Raw genomic sequence first — 20554 nt, 5'->3', positions numbered from 1 at the left:
ATGTGTTCCCTGAAGGGCACTGAAGGACACAAACCCTTCTGACAATGACCAAGAATTTCTGCATAGATGCCAAGAGTAATCTAACCCATTGCCTTGACTTTGCTAGTGCCATCCTTTCCAGTTGAGCTACAGGAGTCACAGCACAAATTAGTTTGGAAGATACAACAAATGCCCCATTATAAAGAAAAAAAGGCTATTTTGTGTTTTCATTCTGTCATGTCCAGGATCTCACAGTGTTTCTGGAAGGAATGCATTTGCGTATGCTGCTCTGGGTCCTGCTGATTCCCTCAACAGAAAGTGTCACATTTCAGCATCTGGTTTTCATAGTCAATACAGGATGTTGTCAAAGTGCAATAAAGCAACAGTACTTTAGAAATAAAACAGAATTGGTCTGGACACTTTTTGTTGAGGTGAGAACAGTTGTTCGTCTTTTTTGTGAGGATTTGTCCGAAGTAAAAAAGGCAGTCCAGCCCACAGGACAACACTGGAGACAACTGCCATCTCACTGAAAAGTGCACATCTTCACATTTTCACATGTGGAACTGCCACAAAGACCAAAATGATCTGGATTATTTTATTTCTGAATCTTCTTGCTTCATCAACTGAAGTGAGTGTTGGAAACCTTTCCTTTCTGTCAGCTGTAATTAGTGTAGAATATTATCTTTAAATCTTAAAGTGTTTATTTACATTGTTATTAAATGGGATACTTGTAATATTTGCTAGAATGCATTAATATTCTAATGTATAGCATGAACATTGTTAAGACAACATATGGTACTTCCCTTATGAAAAAGAAGTTTATTCAAGTGTGCAATTAATATATTTCTTTTAAACTAAAAAATAAGAAAGTATACTTGACTTAGACAGACAGAAAGGTCAAAGTATATTTGAACTACACATGTACTCAATCTTTTGATCAAGATATACTTAAAAGTATAAATAAGTATTCTAAGTATACTTGGCTTGTAGTTGTGTTTACTCTTTTGATTGAGTAGCCTATTAAATAGCCTACTTTTTCACTAGGCTAGTTTTACATACTGTCTTATAAACTTACATTGTTTGAAAATATTGATTTATAAGGAAAACAGATATTGCTAATTCTGAGTATCTGAATGTTTCTGTAGGCTAGACCACTAGTCTAGTCTACATAGGAATTTACTTTAAATCTACTTTACACTTTCCCTGCTACTTACTGAATTTTCCGGCTATCCATGTTTTCATTGTTATACGGTAGGGGGCGCTATTATGCATCTTCCACTACAGAATCTCCTGATTAAAACACAGGTGAAGAAGAAGCGGAAACAATTGATAGAAGATTGCTTACGCAAATGTAAAACAATGAAATCATCAAAAATGAAACAACATATAAATCAAAACTGCCTAACGTTACCATAGGAACGTTACTGAATGAATTGTCGAACCCATGAAGAGGAAATGACTGTGAAGCTTTGGGGGTGTTGATGGATGCGATCTACTCCATCTGTGTTTTGATCATCGTTCTGAATCTGGTCCGAATGTAGTCTTTGACAAAAATGCGATTTTCTCAGCTTTTTGTTTAAAATGTTACTTTTTTAATGAAACGAAGCTAAAATGTTTTTAAAATAGAAAGAGTTAAAGTACAGTTAAAGGTAGGCCTATATTTCAAGTATAAAAAAGAATAGCCTACCTAAATATGGAACATAGTAGTATACTTAAAGAAAACTTAAAGTGCAGTATAAAACTACTAAACTAGTAGTTTACTGAGAGTACACTTCAAGTGTACTTTCATTAGCCTAGTGGTTCAACGGATCACAAAACTCACGGTTCGGATCATATCACGGTTATTAAGTCACGGATCGAATAATTTTTCGGATCAGCACAAAAAAAAAAAAAAAAAATGGGGGGTAGGGGGTAACTTTGCATTTATTACTTAGCCCACTTTAACTACTCCGATACCACAGCAGAAACTACTAGCCTAACTAATACATTATTAAAGGCAAGTGAACAGACTGTAAAAAGAACAAATACTGTACACCAATTACAAGCATAGATAATACAACATAAAGTTACAAATAAAGTATAAGGTCTAACTGTAGTATTAATTTTCGTGTACATAAATGTAATAATTAAATGTAAAATGACACTGTTCACTGTATAAATTTAATATAGATTAATCTTTGTTAAAGTTGTGTTATGTTGTTTGATTTACATGATAGACAACAGCAGGTATTTATAGGTTGCTGTCACTTTAAGAATAGGACCCCATGCACTCACACATCCGATAGATACACATCCGAATTCTCACCTCGTTCAATTAAGACATAACCGAATGTGTTTACGAGAATACTTGCCGAGAGGGGTATTTTGACTGACATAATGCGTGTATGTGTCCATCCAATTGCATTGAGGACGCGAAAGAGAAATCAATTTGGAGTTTGCGAGCTCTGTGTGTGTGTGCGCGCGAGCCTTGTATTAATGTATGTGCGTCTGTGTGCACCGATAACAGCGTGGCGTGCGATACCGAATTAAATCCTCTTTTGCCTCTTCTAGCGCTGGAATGGTTTTATATCTATTTAATGTGTAAACTAGCAAGACAAAACACGTGCAAATGATAACCTTTCACTCTATTGCGGTTAAACTTGCAATTGATCCGCGAATCACATGCGTCCCGAACCGTGGGGCTTGGTCCGTAGGCTACGGATCTTAACCACTAACTTTCATATACTAAAAATGTGCTACAAGTATTAAAATAGTAAACTACTAGTATACTTATAAGTTCACTTGTAGTACGGATGCAGTACAAATGAGAAATGTAGTTGTGAACTAGTTGTGCACTTAAAGATTACTACTGTTACACTTAAAGTACACTTAAACGTATATTTTACATAATAAAACGTGGGCCAATTTAGTCCCACGCAGTATTGAAATAGTATATTACTATTACATTGATATTAGTATACTTACTACATAAAGTATACTTAAAATATACTTAAGCATTACTTAAAGTTAACTTGAAGTATACTTTTTTGTAAGGGTTACAATAACTGGTAAAGGGTAAATAATTAAATTTCATGTTTCATGCAATAATAAATTATTAATACTTTAACAAATATTTTTTTATTATATATTTAATTAATTAATTTAATTAATTATATATTAATATTTAATTATTAACATCGCAAATTAATGTTTTGTATGATGCAACTCATCTTGTGAATGTGTAATAATGTGTGATATATTTTGCTTGTCTTAACAGAATAGTAGCCATACTCATCGCAATGAACCTGTTATATTAACTGAGGAGACTGAGTACATCTCTCTTCAAGGTCAAAAAGAATATTATCACAGAGATGCAGGCAAAGACAAGTGCACTATGCCATGTGAAATGACTGCAAAGCTAATGCGTGATGAAAAACATTCCTTGTGCAGTAGGTGTTTCATCTTTTTTTTTTTTTAATTGTGCATACAGTGAAATATTTCACACTCTTTTCATTTAATCCTGCTTTGTAAGCCTTTTGATTTCTCATTTTCTATTTACTACTTTGCTTCACAACTCATAGTGGCAGAGAGTTTTATGCAGTTTGTGTATTTTAGTTAATCTCCAGCATACCATGGTGTCATATACAAGAAACACTAGGAAGCTGATCAGAGATCTCATTGATGAACAGCAAAAGGCTTTGGAATTTCTCTCAAGTCAGGTATTCTAGAATTTCTAAACTTTTAAACCGCATATCCTCTTCTGCATTCTTAAACATGTTGCTTTGATTTCTATTTTAGATAATGGAGCTTATGGCCAAAGTAAACACACTCAGTTCAGATGTGCAGAGAAGCAACAGTGACATCTTTTCCGTGAAGCCCATGGAGTCCCACGGTAAGATGATTAACATGCTTTCAAAGTTTCTGCAAAATATTTATCATCTACACATCCTCATAGTGGATTCCTTTTCATTCCACAGGAAAAGACTGTAGTGATATCAAAGAGACACTAGGTGTCGTTTCTCCAAAAATCCCTAGTGGAATTTATATCATTCAGCCAGAAAACACAGATGTTTCATTTGAGGAAAGTACCTCCTTTTAGTTTTGTTTAAAAATTTCCAACCACAGTTATTTTAATCTAATAGCAAATCAAACATGGTTTTAGGTTTACACGTGATGAATTAAGTGTCTTCAATTGGCTGTCTAACAGGTGTTCTGTGAGATGGATTACATGGAAGGCGGATGGACAGTAATACAGAGACGGACTGATGGTCTCACTGACTTTAAACGAATGTGGTCACAGTACTTGGACGGATTTGGACACTTACCAGGTACAATAAGTCAGTTAATTTGTAAATCAATGAATTAATTAACATGCATTGACTTTATCTATATGTCTCTGAAGGTGAACACTGGTTGGGTTTGAGGAAGATCTTCAATATTGTGAGTCAGAGGAACACACGTTTCCAGCTGCACGTGTCCCTGGTTTCTCAAGATGATTCCACGGCCTATGCTTCATATGACAATTTCTGGCTCGAAGACGAAACCAAATTCTTTGCAATACACCTTGGCAGATATGCTGGCAGTGCAGGTCAGCCAATGCCAAATATTATTCCCATAACACTGTTTTTCCCTTCAAATTTAGCACGGGAAATGCAAATAATGTCCACAAATTCCGTCTGGGCTTGCAGAAGACCAATTTAATGAGTTGCACAGTCTGGAAACTTACTGAATCCATGTTAACCCTCTTGTGTTCCAGTCATTTTAACCTGGAAAGGAATTTCTTTTCCATGAAAATGTTAATGTTATTGCATTGGACTAAAAATTGCAGACTTTGCTTACACAGGGTATATATATATATATATATATATATATATATATAATTTTAGTGTTTTTTGTTACATTTGTGGTGCTCCTAAAAATGCTTATAAATCTCTCATTATGCTTTGTTATTGCCATACATTGGATTCAGTCTTTTTATTAACTTGTTTTATTTACATTAGGACAGGGTTTTGTATTCTTTTTTCCTTTTAGCTTTGTTCTATTTCTGCGTTTAAGTCCATATAAATGAGTACACCCCCTCTGAACAAATACAAAAGATGTATTTTCTTTATGATCACTAATACAATTCATGGAAAGTTGGCAAAACTAAAATGTATTAAACATATACATAATAAAAGCTGAGAAATATATGTCATTAATAGCCATAAAATAAGTAAATTAGCCAATTTTGTTTAAATTAAGGATTGCAGAAATGAGTACACCCTAGATTTAATTCGACAAATGTATAATATTCTAGTACTTAGTATGCCCTCCATAATTTTGAATATATTGCTCTGACCCTTCTTGGCACAGAGTGTACAAGTTCATGACAAATTGTCACATCTGTCCTGTTTAACTCCTGGATGATGAGTTCCTTAAATGCCCTGATCTTTAATGGGGAGTGTTGCTCAACTCGTCTCTACAGAATCCCCCACAGGTGCTCAAGAGTAAATATGGGCTTTGGAAATGGCTAACTGACTTTATTGTGATTTGGCTACAGTACGTAGTTCCAGTGAGAACAACAACCATACATGTCATTTCTTCAGGGTGCATCTTACTCTGTGAGATAAACAGCCACTCTTTTCATAGCTTTTGCTGGCTCTGAGACACTCGCTTGGTGTTTCTCCTGCTCTTTGTCTAGCAAAAAATCACTCATCACTAAACGAAAGCTTAAAATGAAGGACTGATTATTTCAGGGTCCTTGTCACAAGTCCATTGTTTTTGAATTTCTGTGTTATTTTTGCTATATTTTCACACTTAAAACAATGATTTGGTAATCCTCTTGTCCCACTGTCCTCTTTTGTGCTAAGAAATAAGTCTCCTGACAGTTCTCTCCCAAGTGCTTCCATTGTTGTCAGCATTAAGTCTGAGAATGATTCAGTGGGCTATATAACACTTTTAATTGTCAAGAAATTACTTCTCTTTAAATGTTTTGGTTCAACATACTTACCAGTTGATCAAACATTGCCTTAAACTTACACCAGAAATTTTTTATTTTGTTTTATTTAGTAACTTTTAGGAGGGTGTACTCATTTTTGCAACACAGCATCTTATCACCTTGATAAGAAAATCTCATTTTTCTGAATGATTTTGACTTGCTTCTTTGGTATTTGATTAGGCAGACTTGCTGGAACATTGTATTTCTAAAGAATCCTAACATGTCTGACTTTCAGAAGTTTCAGAGGGGGTGTACTCATTTATGCTGTGCACTGTACGTCATTGCTTACGTTGCACAAGTGCCTACTACTGGTGGAACCCTTACAAATATGTTTTAAATGGAACACCCTAAGCCCTTGACACTTGTGGGTAAATAAATGCGAGTGCTGTGAGTTGCTAATGTGACGTTACAATTGTGTTGTGGTCCATGGATCTTCCTGAAGTGTACATGAGTAGACTTGCTCGCTTGGTACAAAATGGAGGGGTTGAGTATCTGTCCAAATTAACTTCCCTCGTCCACTTGACAAAGTTGAACGCACTTCAAAATGGTGGCAGGTATTCCCCCGAGGGGAAGTGCTTAGGGAATTGATGGTTCCATGAAGAACATATAACATCCATGGAACTTTCCATTCCATTCCAAAAGGTTCTTTATACTAGAGAACTGTTGTTTCAAGCTCAAATCAATGAGGCCTATGATCAGTCAGTTCCAAAAAGAAATACAAAACCAGTGCTAATTGAAAAAAACAAGTTGGCAAAAATATTGAATCTAATATTTGGTGATAATACAGCATAATGAGAGATTTACAAGCAATTTAATTCACCCTAAAATGAAAATTCTGTCATTAATTACTCACCCTCATGTCGTTCCAAACCCGTAAGACCTTTTAAAGGGTTAGTTCATTAGTCAATAATTACTCATCCTCATGTGGACTTTTGTTCATCTTTGAAATACAAATGAAGATCTTTTTGATGAAATCTGAGAGCTTTCTGTCCCTCCATAGACAGCCTAAGCAATTGAAAGTTTGATGCTTCACCAAAGTTTCAATTGCGTAAGCAGTCTATGGAGGGACAGAAAGCTTTTAGATTTCATCAAAAAGAACTTCATTTGCATTCCAAAGATGAAAAGTCCACATGAGGATGAGTAATTATTGACTAATGAACTAACCTAAGGATTTTCAAAACAGCTCAAGGAATAATATGTGTCTCTCTTTCTCTCTCTGTAGGTGATGCTTTTCGAGGGTATGACCAAGAGCAGAATCAAGATACGGCCCCTTTCAGTACCTCTGACGTTGACAACGACGGCTGTTCTCCATTCTGCACGTTTGCTGATAAAGCTGTTGAGAGCTGCAGTGAGAACCAGAACAACACTGGATGGTGGTTTAACCAGTGTGGCAAGGCAAATTTGAATGGCTCACCTTTGGACCAAGATCTCTCCACCCAGTCACATATCCACTGGGACACCTGGACCAAAAATGGCACGCTTGTCAACATCAAATCAGTGACTATGAAGATCAGGAGAGTTGAGATCCCGAATTTAAAATAAATCCATGAAGATTCTGAACATGATGTGTTAAAATGGAACAAAATATCATTTGGAGTCAAATGGGAATTAAACTTTTGGCATGTGATTTAGTCCACTGTGCCTTTTAATCTTGGGTCACAGCCCAAAATATTCATACTAATCTTTTCATTGTTATGAATGAAGGGAATTGTGTTATTACTAGACAGTTTTATTTACATGGAACACTGCTAGATTAAACCAAATAATTCAGTCTGAAAGAAACTGTCAAACTATCAACACTTGAAATTCCCAGAAGCACTTTTTTTTAATTGACTGTTGTACTTAGTTTGCATGAGACATTAGATTTTATTCAAAACACTCAAAGCCTGCTTCTGCCTCAGAGCGAAGAATAAAAAGGTAATTGAGATAAAGTTTAAAATAAAGCAATATAAAATAAAATAAAATAATTTTTTTATTTTACAATTTCTATTGAAAACAATTAGACATTGTGATTAAGTGACTGTAAGATAGTGTGAAATATAAAGTTGTGAGAGTTATGAAGTCACAATTACTATATAGTCACATTTATATAAAGTCACTCTGTAAGATTTAAAGTTGCAATTACAGAAACAGTTGCAGCTGCAAGATACACATTCACATTGTTGGATATACAGTAGATACAAGTTTCCATACAAAACAGGTGAATTCAGGTTGACTGGGACACATTAATTCTAGATGTGATGAAAAGCACTCAATAGACAGTAGAGCCCAAAGAACAATTAATGTGTTCCTAAAGGTATGGACTGTCATGAGAGCTCGCTCTTAGACGTGGGTGGCCTGTTGTTTGTCCTGATTCATTGGCAGGACAGAGATAATTAACACGCTTAAAATAAGCTGCGTAGTGTGTGGGCCACTATTAGCATCGCTGTCCTTGGGTAAATATGTCAGTCGTTACATGTGTATATGTTAAACCATCTGTACTGTCTATTTAGAGCAAAGAATCCTGCCAAATTTTGTCCTGCCAAAGACTAAACAGAAAGTCCAGTTCTGCTGAAGCATTTCATGAGTAGGACCTTGCACTGGGCCTATTATGTGGGAGTCACTGTGAGAGAGTAATGTCCTTGCTCAGACATAAAACTTTCCCATGTTTAGAAAGCAAAGCTTCTTCCCTACTCTACACAGATCCATCCACTCATTTATGGAAAATGAGCTGCAAAAATGGCTCATTCTGAAATCATTATCGTTATAATGTCACCATGAACACATTCAGGGGCATCATCTAACTATTCATTTTTCTTTTTTTTTTGCCTCACTTATATCCATGATATGAGCGTGAAACATTTTAAAAACATAAGGTATGTTAGACTAGTGATTTTCATTTCATTTTTCATTTACATAATTTATATGAAGATGGAAGTTTAATTTTAAAGGGTTCACCCAAAATTTAAAATTCTGTCATTAATTACTCACCTTCATGTCTTTCCAAACCTGTATGACCTTCATTCATCTTCGGAACACAAATTAAGATATTTTTAATGAAATCTGAGTGCTTTCTGTCCCTTCATTGACAGCCTATGCAACTACCATTTTCAAGTCCCAGAAAGGAAGTAAAGAGATCATTAAAGTAATCCATGTGACTCCAGTGGTATAATCTCAGTTTTATGAAGTGATGTGAGTGCTTTGTTTGTGCAAAAAAACATAATTTACCACTTCATTTACAAAATATTTATCTCCAATGCGTTCACAAGAGCACAATGTATGCGTATATATTAAACATTAAAAAGTTTAGATTTTAGATTTTGATTTTTTTTATGTTTTGGAAGGAAATGCTGTATTTATTTATAAATATTACCCCAGTCTTCAGTTAAATTGCATTTAAAATCCACTTGATTTAGTTTTGAATAGGCATAACTATTAATATACGACCACATTAATACATGAATGCCTATAGTACTCAACCACTCTAGTCTAAACTCTGATATAGGACAGTGATGCGGGTACATGGAGATTTGCCAATCCTAACAGATCATTTACGTGTAGAATTCTAAAAGTTACAGTAGCAAAAACAGCTTGCATAACTTTTAGGATCAGAGAGAGGATGGGAAATGGTCATGTAAAAATAAATTACAACTGTTTTGGTGCAAGAAACCATGTTAAAAGTTGACTTTAGTGGGGAAAATGCCTCAAAAGTCTCTTTCCAATGATTTACAGACTTAAAGTTTTAAACTTTAAAAAGATGTTTTAATAATAACCACAATGAAAGATGTGATCCAACCATTTATTAGAGAAAAAATGTTTCGTTAACACTTTAAGGTTTCATTTGTTAACATTAGTTAACTACATTAGTTAACATAAACTAAGAATGAACAGCATGTATTAACGTTTACTAATACTTTTTTAAGATCAAAAGTTGTATCTGTTAACATTATAGTTAATGCACTGTGCGAAAAATGTTATTAACTAACATTAGCAAAGATTAATAAATGCTGTAAAAATATTTTTTTCATTGTTAGTTCATGTCAGTTAATGCAATAATGGTAACAAATGAAACCAGTAGCAGTTTAATTTACAGTCCTGTTCCCCATGTACATACAACATACTTATTACAGAATTACAATAACTGGGCAATAACTATAGGTACTAACCCTGAACCTACCCCTAAACCTAACCTTAACCCCTAGTTACCTTATATTACCCTGTATTTAAGAACACTGTAAGTACATACTGTAAAATAAAGTGCAACCATGAAACGTTATTGTATAGTGTTACCAATGTTTCATTCCTGGCACAGAAACATTCTGCAAGAGACTGGAAAAGCATAGCGCCAAACACAAAAAGTGCAGATGAAGGGTTAATCCCGAAAAAAGTTTTGCGCACTCTGCACTTTATTTGTGGCCTCTGGACAATAATACCATGTGAGCCATTTTTTGTGTGTGGATCTTATTTATATGGATCTAACAGAAACTATCTGCAAAATTGTATTGCAGCAAGCCTTGGGCCGAGGGCATTTAGTTAATAAAAATAGTCTAAAAATAGTCACTCTGATGGTCATCAGTATCAGGGCCTATCAACATGAGAATAGAAACAAGACAGTGGCTTCCCATGACCCACTGTGTGGGTTACCTTTTGACCCATTGGTTTGGCTCACGTACTCAGTTAGACGTTTGTGGGCAGTATTCTGACCACTGCAGCACGTACACATGTAGTCATGTGGGTTTACTGTATACACACACACACACACACAAAGACATAGATGTGAGGCTGTGTGAGAAAGAATGGCAGAGAGAGGCAAAATAAAGAGAATCAAAAGTGTTATGTTGCCGCTGAATGTACATGATGATTGGTCAGTCTGGAATTCCATTGAAGGCTTTTCCCACAGTTTACAGAGAGCTGGAGATTTGTAATGAACACACAGGATGTAGAGGTTTATTGGGAATGCTGAAATAGACCCAAAGGAATTTTACATCTGCACTCCGTCACTGAGTTTTGATTTTAGAAGCTGGAAGCAGATTTTATTCATGATTCCTAATAGAAACAGAGAGGAATATACAGCGACAGGGATATTTTGAAAGGTGATGGACTTGCACATGGCATTTCTGTGATTTCTTCAAATTCTTCATACTGAAAATGTTACTAATCAAGAAAATTAATGGGTTCCGTTATCTGTCTAATGTTGAAATTAGGACTAAATGCTTTCAATTTCATTCAGTTTGAGCAAATAAACCAAGCAAGGAAGAAAACAACTCGTTTTTAGGTTTTGTAAACCAGCATGAAGATTGTTACATTCCTCATTAATAGCCAATGCGTGGAAAAGAGCAGTTAGAATTCCTCAGTGCTCTGCACTATCTCAAGACTTAAACGGGAACATAACAAAGGCTGAAGAGGATAGTGACTTGCCAGTGTGCAGCGCATACTCAATCACTCACAGCTGGATGTTTGGATAATACAATGTGTTGGCTTTGGTGTATTCACATTTAAGACGTGAACTGCCTCAGTTGAAAGTATGAATCAAAGGAGACCTGTTCTGGAAGATAAAAATCAATCAAAGTATCACACAATTGAAAAGAGGAACAGAAGTAAAGACAATCTACTGATGAACGAAGACTTTGGTGAGGACTCTTATGGCAGTTATGGATACTACCATGGGTGAGTTGGTCAAGGTTATGTACTGTATGTTTAGTTGGCATTGCCTTCTGAGATAATATATAGTTCAATGTCCTGACCGGAAACTGTCACTCAGTTCAATGTAATATTTGTGCATTCGTTTGCTCATTTAAAATGCCAGTTTTCATTACACAGGCTCATTAAAAGCTAGTAGCGCCAGTTTAAAAGTTTATCATGCGTAAGTCATTGGCATGAATTAAAGGATTAGTTCACTTCTGAATTAAAATTTCCTGGCAATTTAGTCACCCCCATGTCATCCAAGATGTTCATGTCTTTCTTTCTTCAGTCGAAAAGAAATTAAGGTTTTTGAGGAAAACATTCCAGGATTCTTCTCCATATAGTGGACTTCAGTGGGGTTCACTGGGTGGAAGGACCAAATTGCAGATTCATTGCAGCTTCAAAGGGCTCTAAGCGATCCCAGACGAGGAATAAGGGACTTATCTAGCGAAACAATTGGTCATTTTCTAAAAAAAAAAAAAAAAAAATGTATATACTTTTTAACCGCAAATGCTCGTCTTGCATTGCGATGCGCCATGCATTACGTTGAAAAGGTCACGCTAATTTTCTACTCCTACTTCAAAATCGTCTGATATTGTTGTTTTACCTTTTTTTGTTAAGGGCGTTTACCGACACTGGATCGGTACTTCCGCCTACATCACGCATGACCTTTGTAACGTGATTACGTCATGCGTGCGGATCGCAGAGCTAGTGCAAGATGAGCATTTGTGGTTAAAAAGTGTATAATTTTTTTAATTTTTTTTTTGAAAATGACCAATCGTTTCGCTAGATCTGGGATCACGTAGAGCCCTTTGAAACTGCAGTGAAACTGCAATTTGGACCTTCAACCCGGTGAACCCCACTGAAGTCCACTATATGGAGAAGAATCCTGAAATGTTTTCCTCAAAAACTTTAATTTCTTTTCGACTGAAGAAAGACAGACATGAACATCTTGGATGACATGGGGGGAGTAAATTATCAGGAAATTTTCATTCGGAATTAATCCTTCAATGTAAATAACATGTTTAGCATTGCTAAGGCTACCAAAAAATGTTTGCAAATATTTGTATGAATAAATTAATGATAGCCTATTACTGTAAACAACAGCCAACATAATTTCACACAGACCTAATTGGTATTATTCAATGGCATATTAATTATGAAATTAATAAATAAAATGCTAATTATATATATATATATATATATATATATATATTTATTTATTTATTTATTTTATATGTTTTTAATCGTAGAGAGAACCTGGCCCGTCAGGCGCTACCCAAGAGCCGAAGGCAGGCGGTACGAGGGGCAGCTTACATGTTCAATGCTCATCCTAACAGCCTAACACCTGTCGAGGAACGTTTCCTTGATGCTGCCGAGTATGGAAATATACCTGTCGTGCGCCGGATGCTTGAGGAGATCCCTGAGCTGGATGTTAACTGTGTGGACTACATGGGCCAGAATGCATTGCAGTTGGCAGTGGCAAACGAACACTTAGAGGTAACAGAGCTCCTGTTGAAGAAAGACAATCTGTCGCGTATTGGGGATGCACTATTGTTAGCCATCAGCAAAGGTTACACCAGGATTGTCGAGGCCATTTTGAGCCACAAAGCTTTCGCCGACTCCAAGAGACTCACAGCAAGCCCCAGTCAGGCACCGATGCACGATGACTTTTTTGCGTATGACGAAGACGGCACGCGCTTTTCTCATGATGTCACTCCAATCATTCTAGCATCTCACTGTCACGAATACGAGATCGTGCACATTCTTCTGGGAAAGGGTGCTCGCATTGAGCAGCCACATGACTACTTTTGTGCCTGCGACACCTGCAATTACCATCAAAAGTACGATTCTTTTTGCCACTCCCGCTCGCGTATCAATGCCTACAGGGGATTGGCCAGTCCAGCGTACCTCTCTCTGTCCAATGAGGATCCTGTGCTGGCTGCTCTGGAGCTCAGCAATGAGCTCGCCTCCTTGGCCAATATTGAAAAGGAATTTAAGGTATAGCAATAAAATCTTATTGACAACCAAAACTGTTCGACATCTAAAGAGAAGGTTCTCACAAAAATGAAAATTCTGTGATTATTTACTCGCCCTCGTTTTGTTCCAAACCTGAAGAATGTACTGGCAATTGTTTTCTATGTAAATAAAGTGAAAGTGAGCACAATAGAATATAGTCACAATAGTCTTCTGAAGTCATACACATTTCTGTGATGAGCTCTTGTGCACTTGTAAAGTAGCCTACTTCAAATCCTAAAATTATCTTTAAAAAAGCGCTTTCAGATAAAGTGATTGATTATAGCTTAACTGTAATGTTATTTGGTATTACTCAATATTTACATACATTTTAAATGTACTAAATTGCAACTTGACCATTACAAATATGCAATAACAAATATAGTTAAATACTTGACATAGACGTTTCAAGAGAAATGACATTAAAGCATATTTAAGTTTACCATAAATGCCTGTCAGTACATTCATTAGTACACTTAAACCATATTTCAAAGACATAAAGATATAATCAAGTCTTATTTAAGTGGGCCAAAAAAAATAACGTTAATATGTATGTAAACTATAATACATTTTCATTTAACTGCAGTTTACATGAAATTAAGTGTTTGAAAACATTACATTCAGTTCACACTTAAGTACATTCTTTTAAAGTATATTATTTCTGTGTCATAAAGTGTACTTCTTTACTTTTCACAAGGACAGGCTGAAATTTAAGTAATTTTTCGCTGAAATCCTCAAATGTGGCAGCAGGTTTAACAACAGTGCTATGTGACCAATCAACAATTGCTGCATCTTTGAATATCTAAAAGTGCACATGAGATATGACAACTACAGTCAGGGCTGGATTTACCTTATATTGTGACATATGCAAAAGAATTTTTTGGGCCCCCTCAATACCCCACCGGTACTACATACTGTATATATCGCCGCTGTCGGGTGGAAACCTCATATGCCCAAAACCGCTACTTTTCAGGAAATGGGTATTTTTTTAATTAAACACTGTCAACGTTGATGCTGTGGCTTTATATATGGTTAAAACATGCATGTGTCATTATATTATTAACATTCTACCAAAAACAAGCTTAAATAGAGTTACAAGGTTTTTGACCACTGAATTTCGGAGAATGTCGAACATAGGCCTATGTGTTTTGTCCATCATTAGAACGGCAGCATCATTATCAACTTATAGGTTATAAAGTTTATTGTAGCTACATGCGGGCGCTCGTTTTTTCTGTCATTTGGCCAAAATTTCATGTTATTAAAGATGAAGTGCTACGCACAGGCTAAGACAGTACAGTTACTGGCTATGACTCGATGACAAATGCTAAACTAAGACACATAAAAAATTTATGTATAGTGTTTCTTGAGTAAAGAAAATGCTGTACTTATTCAAAGAACCAGTTCTTTATTTACCCCTGCATTGCAAACAAGCAGAGATGGTACAAACTGTGTGCAGCACTTCATAGAGGTGGTTGGAGTTATGAGGTACGACCGACAGTTTGAGGATCAAATGGAGGTTTCATAGGTTAAATATTTGAAAAACCCACAGACAGACGTAAAGAGTGACCAATAGTTATGATTTATGAAAAAATGACAAAATAAGGAGATACAAGGTTTGTGAATTTTGTTAATTTTAGATAGTAATTGTCTTACAGTGTTTTACTATTATAGTGAAATAGAAATAATAATAAAAATAAATAAAAAAAATTCCTCATTGTAATTGCCCCCTACAATGTAGGGGGCAATTACAATGTAGGGGGCCCTGTATAAAGTGGAAGAAAGGTAGGGGGCCCTGTATAAAGTGGAAGAAAGGATAAGGAAAGGAAAGGATAACCAATTAAATGTTTTCATCACAAAAATCAAACATATAGAATCAAAAGACTTAAAATATAGAACACAAGTTGGACTCATTGTATGATCGCTTTTTGCTGGTTTGTCGTCATTTTGGAGCTCAACAGCCATTACAATCTTCAACGCTTCTCTTTTTGAGTTCCACAGAAGAATTCTCACAGAATTTTCATTTTGGGTGAACTATACTTTCAAAAATGTAGAAAGATTGCATTTTCTTTGTAATGACTATCTTCCTCAGAATGAATATAGGAAACTTTCTATGCAATGCAAAGACTTTGTTGTGGGGCTTCTGGACCTGTGTCGGAGCACAGAGGAAGTGGAAGCCATTCTGAATGGTGAAGAGGATGAGAATTTAGAACTGCCCGGCCGACCAAGTCTCTTTCGCTTAAAACTCGCAATAAAGTACGAACTGAAAAAGGTAAATATAAAAAACAGAAATCTCATAATCTGCCTTCTAATTCTATCATAAAACACTTCTTTTTAATTAATTTGTCCCAAACAGTTTGTGGCCCATCCTAACTGTCAACAACAGCTCTTGTCAATATGGTACGAAAACCTGCCCGAACTCAGGCAGCAGACCACAGCCATTAAGTTCTTAGTGGTTTTAGGTGTTGCAATGGGACTCCCCTTTCTAGCTATGGTGTATTGGGTGGCACCATGCAGCAAGGTAAGTTGTGCTATTTACTTTCGAACACTAGTGAAAACCAGATGTACTGCATAGCAAACATACAGTACATGTCTAAAGAATAAAGCAAAGGCTTTAACACATGAATCATCCACTGAAATCTTTACTCAATAAGACTGTTCCCATGGTTGTAAATTATAGCAGTGCTTAAAATATCCTATGAGTCATAATAATGTTGATAAGCATATCTGGCTGATAAGCAGTAATGTGCAAATATACAATAGAAGAATGCGTCCACAGCACATGAAGTCTTTTGTTTATCACACCACAATCAGTAAAAAATGCTGTTACCAACAGATGGGAAAGATCATGCGTGGCCCTTTCCTTAAGTTTGTGGCACACGCAGCCTCCTTCACTATTTTCCTTGGCCTTTTGGTCATGAACGCTGCAGACCGCTTTGATGGGACAAAGCTGCTTCCAAATATGACCATTCATGACTATCCGACGCAGCTGTTTCGTATGAAAACAACTCCCTTTACGTGGATGGAAATGCTCATCATTTCCTGGGTCATAGGTTTGTTTCTGACTGATTTTTAACTAGTCAAAGGTTATTACTCTACTACAATCTGTATTTAGAGAATGAAATGTACAGTTCATTTCCATGTCCTAGGACAAACAGTTTGTTGCAACATTCATTACTATGTTTTTATGTCCTTCTCTCAGGGATGATTTGGGCAGAGTGCAAGGAGATCTGGTCTCAAGGTCCAAGAGAATATCTTCTTGAGCCTTGGAATTTTCTAGACTTTGGAATGTTGGCCATTTTTGTGGCATCCTTCATCTCAAGGATAATGGCTTTCTGGCATGCATGTGTAGCACAACGCTATGTTGATGAGCACTACACAGATTTAACCAATGTAACTTTGCCTTTTGAGGTGGGATACTTCCAGTTGGGTGAGTCATCTAAAGTCTGGCAAGATTTCACTTCCCGCAAAATTACAATGTAGCTCAACAAGCAATCTGCATAAATGATCTTTTTTATTCCAGCTCGGATCAATTGGCTCCCGTCTGATCCTCAGTTAGTTTCAGAGGGCTTGTACGCTATTGCAGTGGTCCTGAGTTTTTCTCGAATTGCGTACATCCTGCCAGCAAATGAGAGCTTTGGACCCCTGCAGATATCTTTGGGACGAACTGTGAAGGACATCTTCAAGTTCATGGTTATCTTCATCCTGGTCTTTCTGGCTTTCATGATTGGAATGTTCAACCTCTACTCATATTATCGGGGTGCTAAACAGAATGAAGCTTTCACAACGTGAGTAAAAAATATATATTCAAATAAAAATCAGTTATTTTAATATTGTTTTTACAATTTTTTTTTGGATCAAATAAATGCAGCCTTGGAAAAAAAAATTGTACCGACACCAAACTTTTGAACGGTAGTGTGACATCTCGAACATTTGGTAGTTGGCAAAATAATCTCATCTCTTATGAAAAAAGGAAATGTTCCTTAGTTTAAATGTCCATCAATACATGTCTTCTTTATCTTTGTAGTGTAGAAGAAAGCTTCAAAACATTGTTTTGGGCGATATTTGGCCTTTCTGAGGTCAGATCAGTAGTCGTGAACAATGGACACAAGTTCATCGAGAACATTGGCTATGTTCTCTATGGAGTTTACAATGTGACAGTGGTCATTGTCCTACTCAACATGCTCATTGCCATGATCAACAGTTCCTTTCAGGAGATTGAGGTACTTTGTCTTCTCAGTTTTACTTCTTCATATTTCTTTCTAAAAGCTGCTGACATTATAAATCTTTGTACCAAATGGGATCTGTAAATCTGTGTTTAAGACTTTGTGCTGATGAAACACTCCATTGAAGAGGTTTTTGCATACTATGGAAAAAATGTTATCTCTATTCACTTCAGGATGGGATAATTAGTTTGACTGCTTAGTTTTGTTTTAGTAATGTTCTTCGCACATCTCTTACCTCTGCATATCTGTATTGATTCATTTGTCGCTTTAAGTATTCAAAACATTAGTGTTTCCTGGTGTCTTGCAGGATGATGCAGATGTGGAGTGGAAGTTTGCCCGGGCCAAGCTCTGGTTCACCTACTTTGAGGAGGGCAGGACTCTCCCTGTGCCTTTTAACTTGGTTCCCAGTCCCAAGTCTGTTGTGGGTCTGGTGATGGGGGCTAAAAGTCTCCTGCAGGAGCTTTTTGACAGACACAAAGCCATTATGAAGGGATCTGAGCTCAGTGAGGTGAGGCAAATCCACTCTGATTCTGCATTAGAGTAAGTTGATTTGTATCATTCGTTTACAATCACAATAAACTAATCCATTTATGTTGCTCTTGTGATTTGTTGGATCATAATTAAGTTGGGACAGAGCAAAACTTGCAGGGACAAGAATCTTTCAAGCTCCAGTCGATATCAGGCATGTTTACTTTTTTGGATATTCTTGACTGAATATTTATAATAGATCTGAATATGGTTTATATTTGCTCTTTGCATTTGAGTGAACTTACTTCATTTGATCTGTACAGAAAATTATGAAGCGTCTCGTTAAGCGATACATCATCAAAGCTCAAAATGACAAAGAATGCGATGAAGTCAATGAGGGTGAGTGTGTGTATTTAAAATTTCATTAAAGGAATAATTCACCAAAAAAATGGTCATGGTCACTACTAACTCATTAATGGCTGAGCAAAAATTTGAAAAAAATTAAGCAAAGCGGTCCAGAACAACATGAGTGTGAGGGAATAATGATAGATTTTTTGATGAAATTTGTTTGAATATACTCAAAGTTTTATGATTCATATATTTCATAATTAAGACTGAAGACTGCTGTGTTACAGGTGAACTGAAGGAGATTAAGCAGGACATTTCAAGCCTTCGCTATGAGCTGCTGGAGGAGAAGTCACACAACATGGAGGAGCTGGCAAAGCTAGTGAGGACACTTGAAACAAATCTCTCTCAGGACTGCTTGATATTAAAGTCTAATTGAGGAAGTCAGACAACAGTGTTTTTTTTTTTTTTGTACATAAGCGTATAATTAACTATTTATCAAGCAAGACAATTTGCACAAGGACTACATGTGGTTTCACATGCTTCTCTGCCTTGGCCTTCTGGTTTAACAGAACAAAGAACAGCTATTGATCTTTCTGTGACTGAAAAAGTGAAATTCTGTGTTTCTGTTTTGGTGATACATTACTGAACAAAAGTTTTTTTTTATGATACATATGCACAATTTACTATTAAAGATTATTTCTGTTAGTTCAAAACTCTAATTCACATACAACAACAGCAAAATTTAGTTCATTCTTTTTTACTCTTTTACATTTTTCTATTTTTTTATAGACACAAATTACACACACACACACACACACACATATATATATATATGTAATTTGTGTCTATAAACAATGCTCAACCTACAGAATTATAGATGGTAATAATGCTAGGCGAACAATTTTTTGTTGCTGGAAATTACCTCTAATGATGTAATCACATTATCAGATATATCAACATAATTTTCCCTCGATTACATAAAGTTATGTTCAAACACAAAATGTTTAATGATTTTTCTTTGTATCGAGATAAACTATAATGGGACAGCCCACTTTTTCAATATGTCATGTTCCTTTTCTCCACAGGGACTCTTAAGTAATATGCCTCATTTCTCCTTTTTGTGTAACAAAAGAATTTCTGTTCAGGTCACAGTTAAGTCTCCAACTAAGCATGAGACGAACTCAGGAACATTTATGTTATGCAAATTAAAAATATCACAGAGTTATGTTGTGAAAGTAAGGCCATGTTTTTGGTTTTTGAAATCCATGAAATCCAAATGCTCCACAGAGAATGGAAAAATAAAGAATGCAGCAGGCTTCATGAATCAGAGCCGTTTTGTTTGACTCTGCTGACACAATAACACATGCTGCTAAGTTGGCAAAGCTTTGTTTAACCAGAGCAACACAAACCTTTAGATAAAGCCTGCCCAGAATAAAAAAAAAAAAAAAAAAAAAAAAAAAAATGTATATATATATATACTTGTGGCTAAATCCTGGTAAGGTTTTTATTGTAAAAGCTACTACAGTCTGTAATTTTATGCAGTTCCAAACGTTGGTTCGGGAGGAGCCTAAACATTCAATCATAATTACGAGCGTATATAAGCAGCAGTCACTGCGTCATCCCAGTGCAATTCTTCCAGCATCTCCTCCTCAATTTCTCTTATTCTCCCTCTAAACAGCACTGTTATAGGGGGGTTTAACTCGGAGCTCAAGCCGAGACTTGGGTTCGAGCCTCCTTCGAGGACAGCAAGCCAAGTTTGTTTTACCATTAACCATTCAGACTGAATGGGCAGGCGAACTTGTGAATATGCACTTGAATGGTACATCTTTGACGTCCTTGCTGTTCACATGTTGTAACATCAATTGCAATACTGTAATTGCATTTCCTTTCTGGAAATCACTTT

The 20554-nt window shown here is 36.0% G+C and overlaps 2 protein-coding genes across 4 annotated transcripts; both read left to right on the top strand.

Moving 5' to 3' along the window:
- The first annotated feature begins 49 nt into the window (after positions 1 to 49).
- Positions 50 to 9063, top strand: angptl5 (angiopoietin-like 5). Of its 2 annotated transcripts, XM_051876858.1 has the most exons (8): positions 50 to 607; positions 3236 to 3407; positions 3574 to 3677; positions 3757 to 3850; positions 3936 to 4040; positions 4167 to 4286; positions 4361 to 4546; positions 7158 to 9063. In XM_051876858.1, the coding sequence occupies exons 1-8, from the start codon at positions 560 to 562 to the stop codon at positions 7475 to 7477; spliced, it is 1149 nt and encodes a 382-aa protein (XP_051732818.1). In that variant the 5' UTR covers positions 50 to 559; the 3' UTR covers positions 7478 to 9063. The 2 variants fall into 2 exon arrangements, with proteins under 2 accessions (XP_051732818.1, XP_051732819.1); XM_051876859.1 differs by lacking the exons at positions 50 to 607; positions 3236 to 3407; positions 3574 to 3677 and having other exon boundaries at positions 3936 to 4286.
- A 1646-nt stretch (positions 9064 to 10709) lies between these two features.
- On the top strand, positions 10710 to 19975 carry trpc6a (transient receptor potential cation channel, subfamily C, member 6a). Of its 2 annotated transcripts, XM_051876845.1 has the most exons (12): positions 10710 to 11581; positions 12850 to 13597; positions 15702 to 15881; positions 15966 to 16130; positions 16446 to 16662; positions 16812 to 17039; positions 17133 to 17397; positions 17637 to 17832; positions 18143 to 18343; positions 18461 to 18517; positions 18627 to 18702; positions 18939 to 19975. In XM_051876845.1, the coding sequence occupies exons 1-12, from the start codon at positions 11439 to 11441 to the stop codon at positions 19085 to 19087; spliced, it is 2625 nt and encodes an 874-aa protein (XP_051732805.1). In that variant the 5' UTR covers positions 10710 to 11438; the 3' UTR covers positions 19088 to 19975. The 2 variants fall into 2 exon arrangements, with proteins under 2 accessions (XP_051732805.1, XP_051732806.1); XM_051876846.1 differs by lacking the exons at positions 10710 to 11581; positions 12850 to 13597 and adding an exon at positions 13665 to 15394 and having other exon boundaries at positions 15441 to 15881.
- Positions 19976 to 20554: the final 579 nt, after the last annotated feature.

Source organism: Ctenopharyngodon idella, chromosome 21, assembly GCF_019924925.1.
Source record: "Ctenopharyngodon idella isolate HZGC_01 chromosome 21, HZGC01, whole genome shotgun sequence".
In the NCBI taxonomy this organism is placed as follows: Eukaryota; Metazoa; Chordata; class Actinopteri; order Cypriniformes; family Xenocyprididae; genus Ctenopharyngodon; species Ctenopharyngodon idella.
The sequence above is the reverse complement of the archived record's forward strand: the minus strand, read 5'-3'. Positions and strand labels throughout refer to the sequence as shown.

What these genes read in the sequence shown, in the direction of transcription:
- angptl5 (XM_051876858.1), top strand. Translation starts at nt 560, where the DNA reads ATGATCTGGATTATTTTATTTCTGAATCTTCTTGCTTCATCAACTGAA. An exon ending in TTCTTGCTTCATCAACTGAA is followed by an intron (nt 608 to 3,235) that starts GTGAGTGTTGGA and finishes TTGTCTTAACAG; the next exon opens with AATAGTAGCCATACTCATCG. An exon ending in GAAGCCCATGGAGTCCCACG is followed by an intron (nt 3,851 to 3,935) that starts GTAAGATGATTA and finishes TTCATTCCACAG; the next exon opens with GAAAAGACTGTAGTGATATC.
- trpc6a (XM_051876845.1), top strand. Translation starts at nt 11,439, where the DNA reads ATGAATCAAAGGAGACCTGTTCTGGAAGATAAAAATCAATCAAAGTAT. An exon ending in ATATTGAAAAGGAATTTAAG is followed by an intron (nt 13,598 to 15,701) that starts GTATAGCAATAA and finishes TATCTTCCTCAG; the next exon opens with AATGAATATAGGAAACTTTC. An exon ending in ATGCGATGAAGTCAATGAGG is followed by an intron (nt 18,703 to 18,938) that starts GTGAGTGTGTGT and finishes GCTGTGTTACAG; the next exon opens with GTGAACTGAAGGAGATTAAG.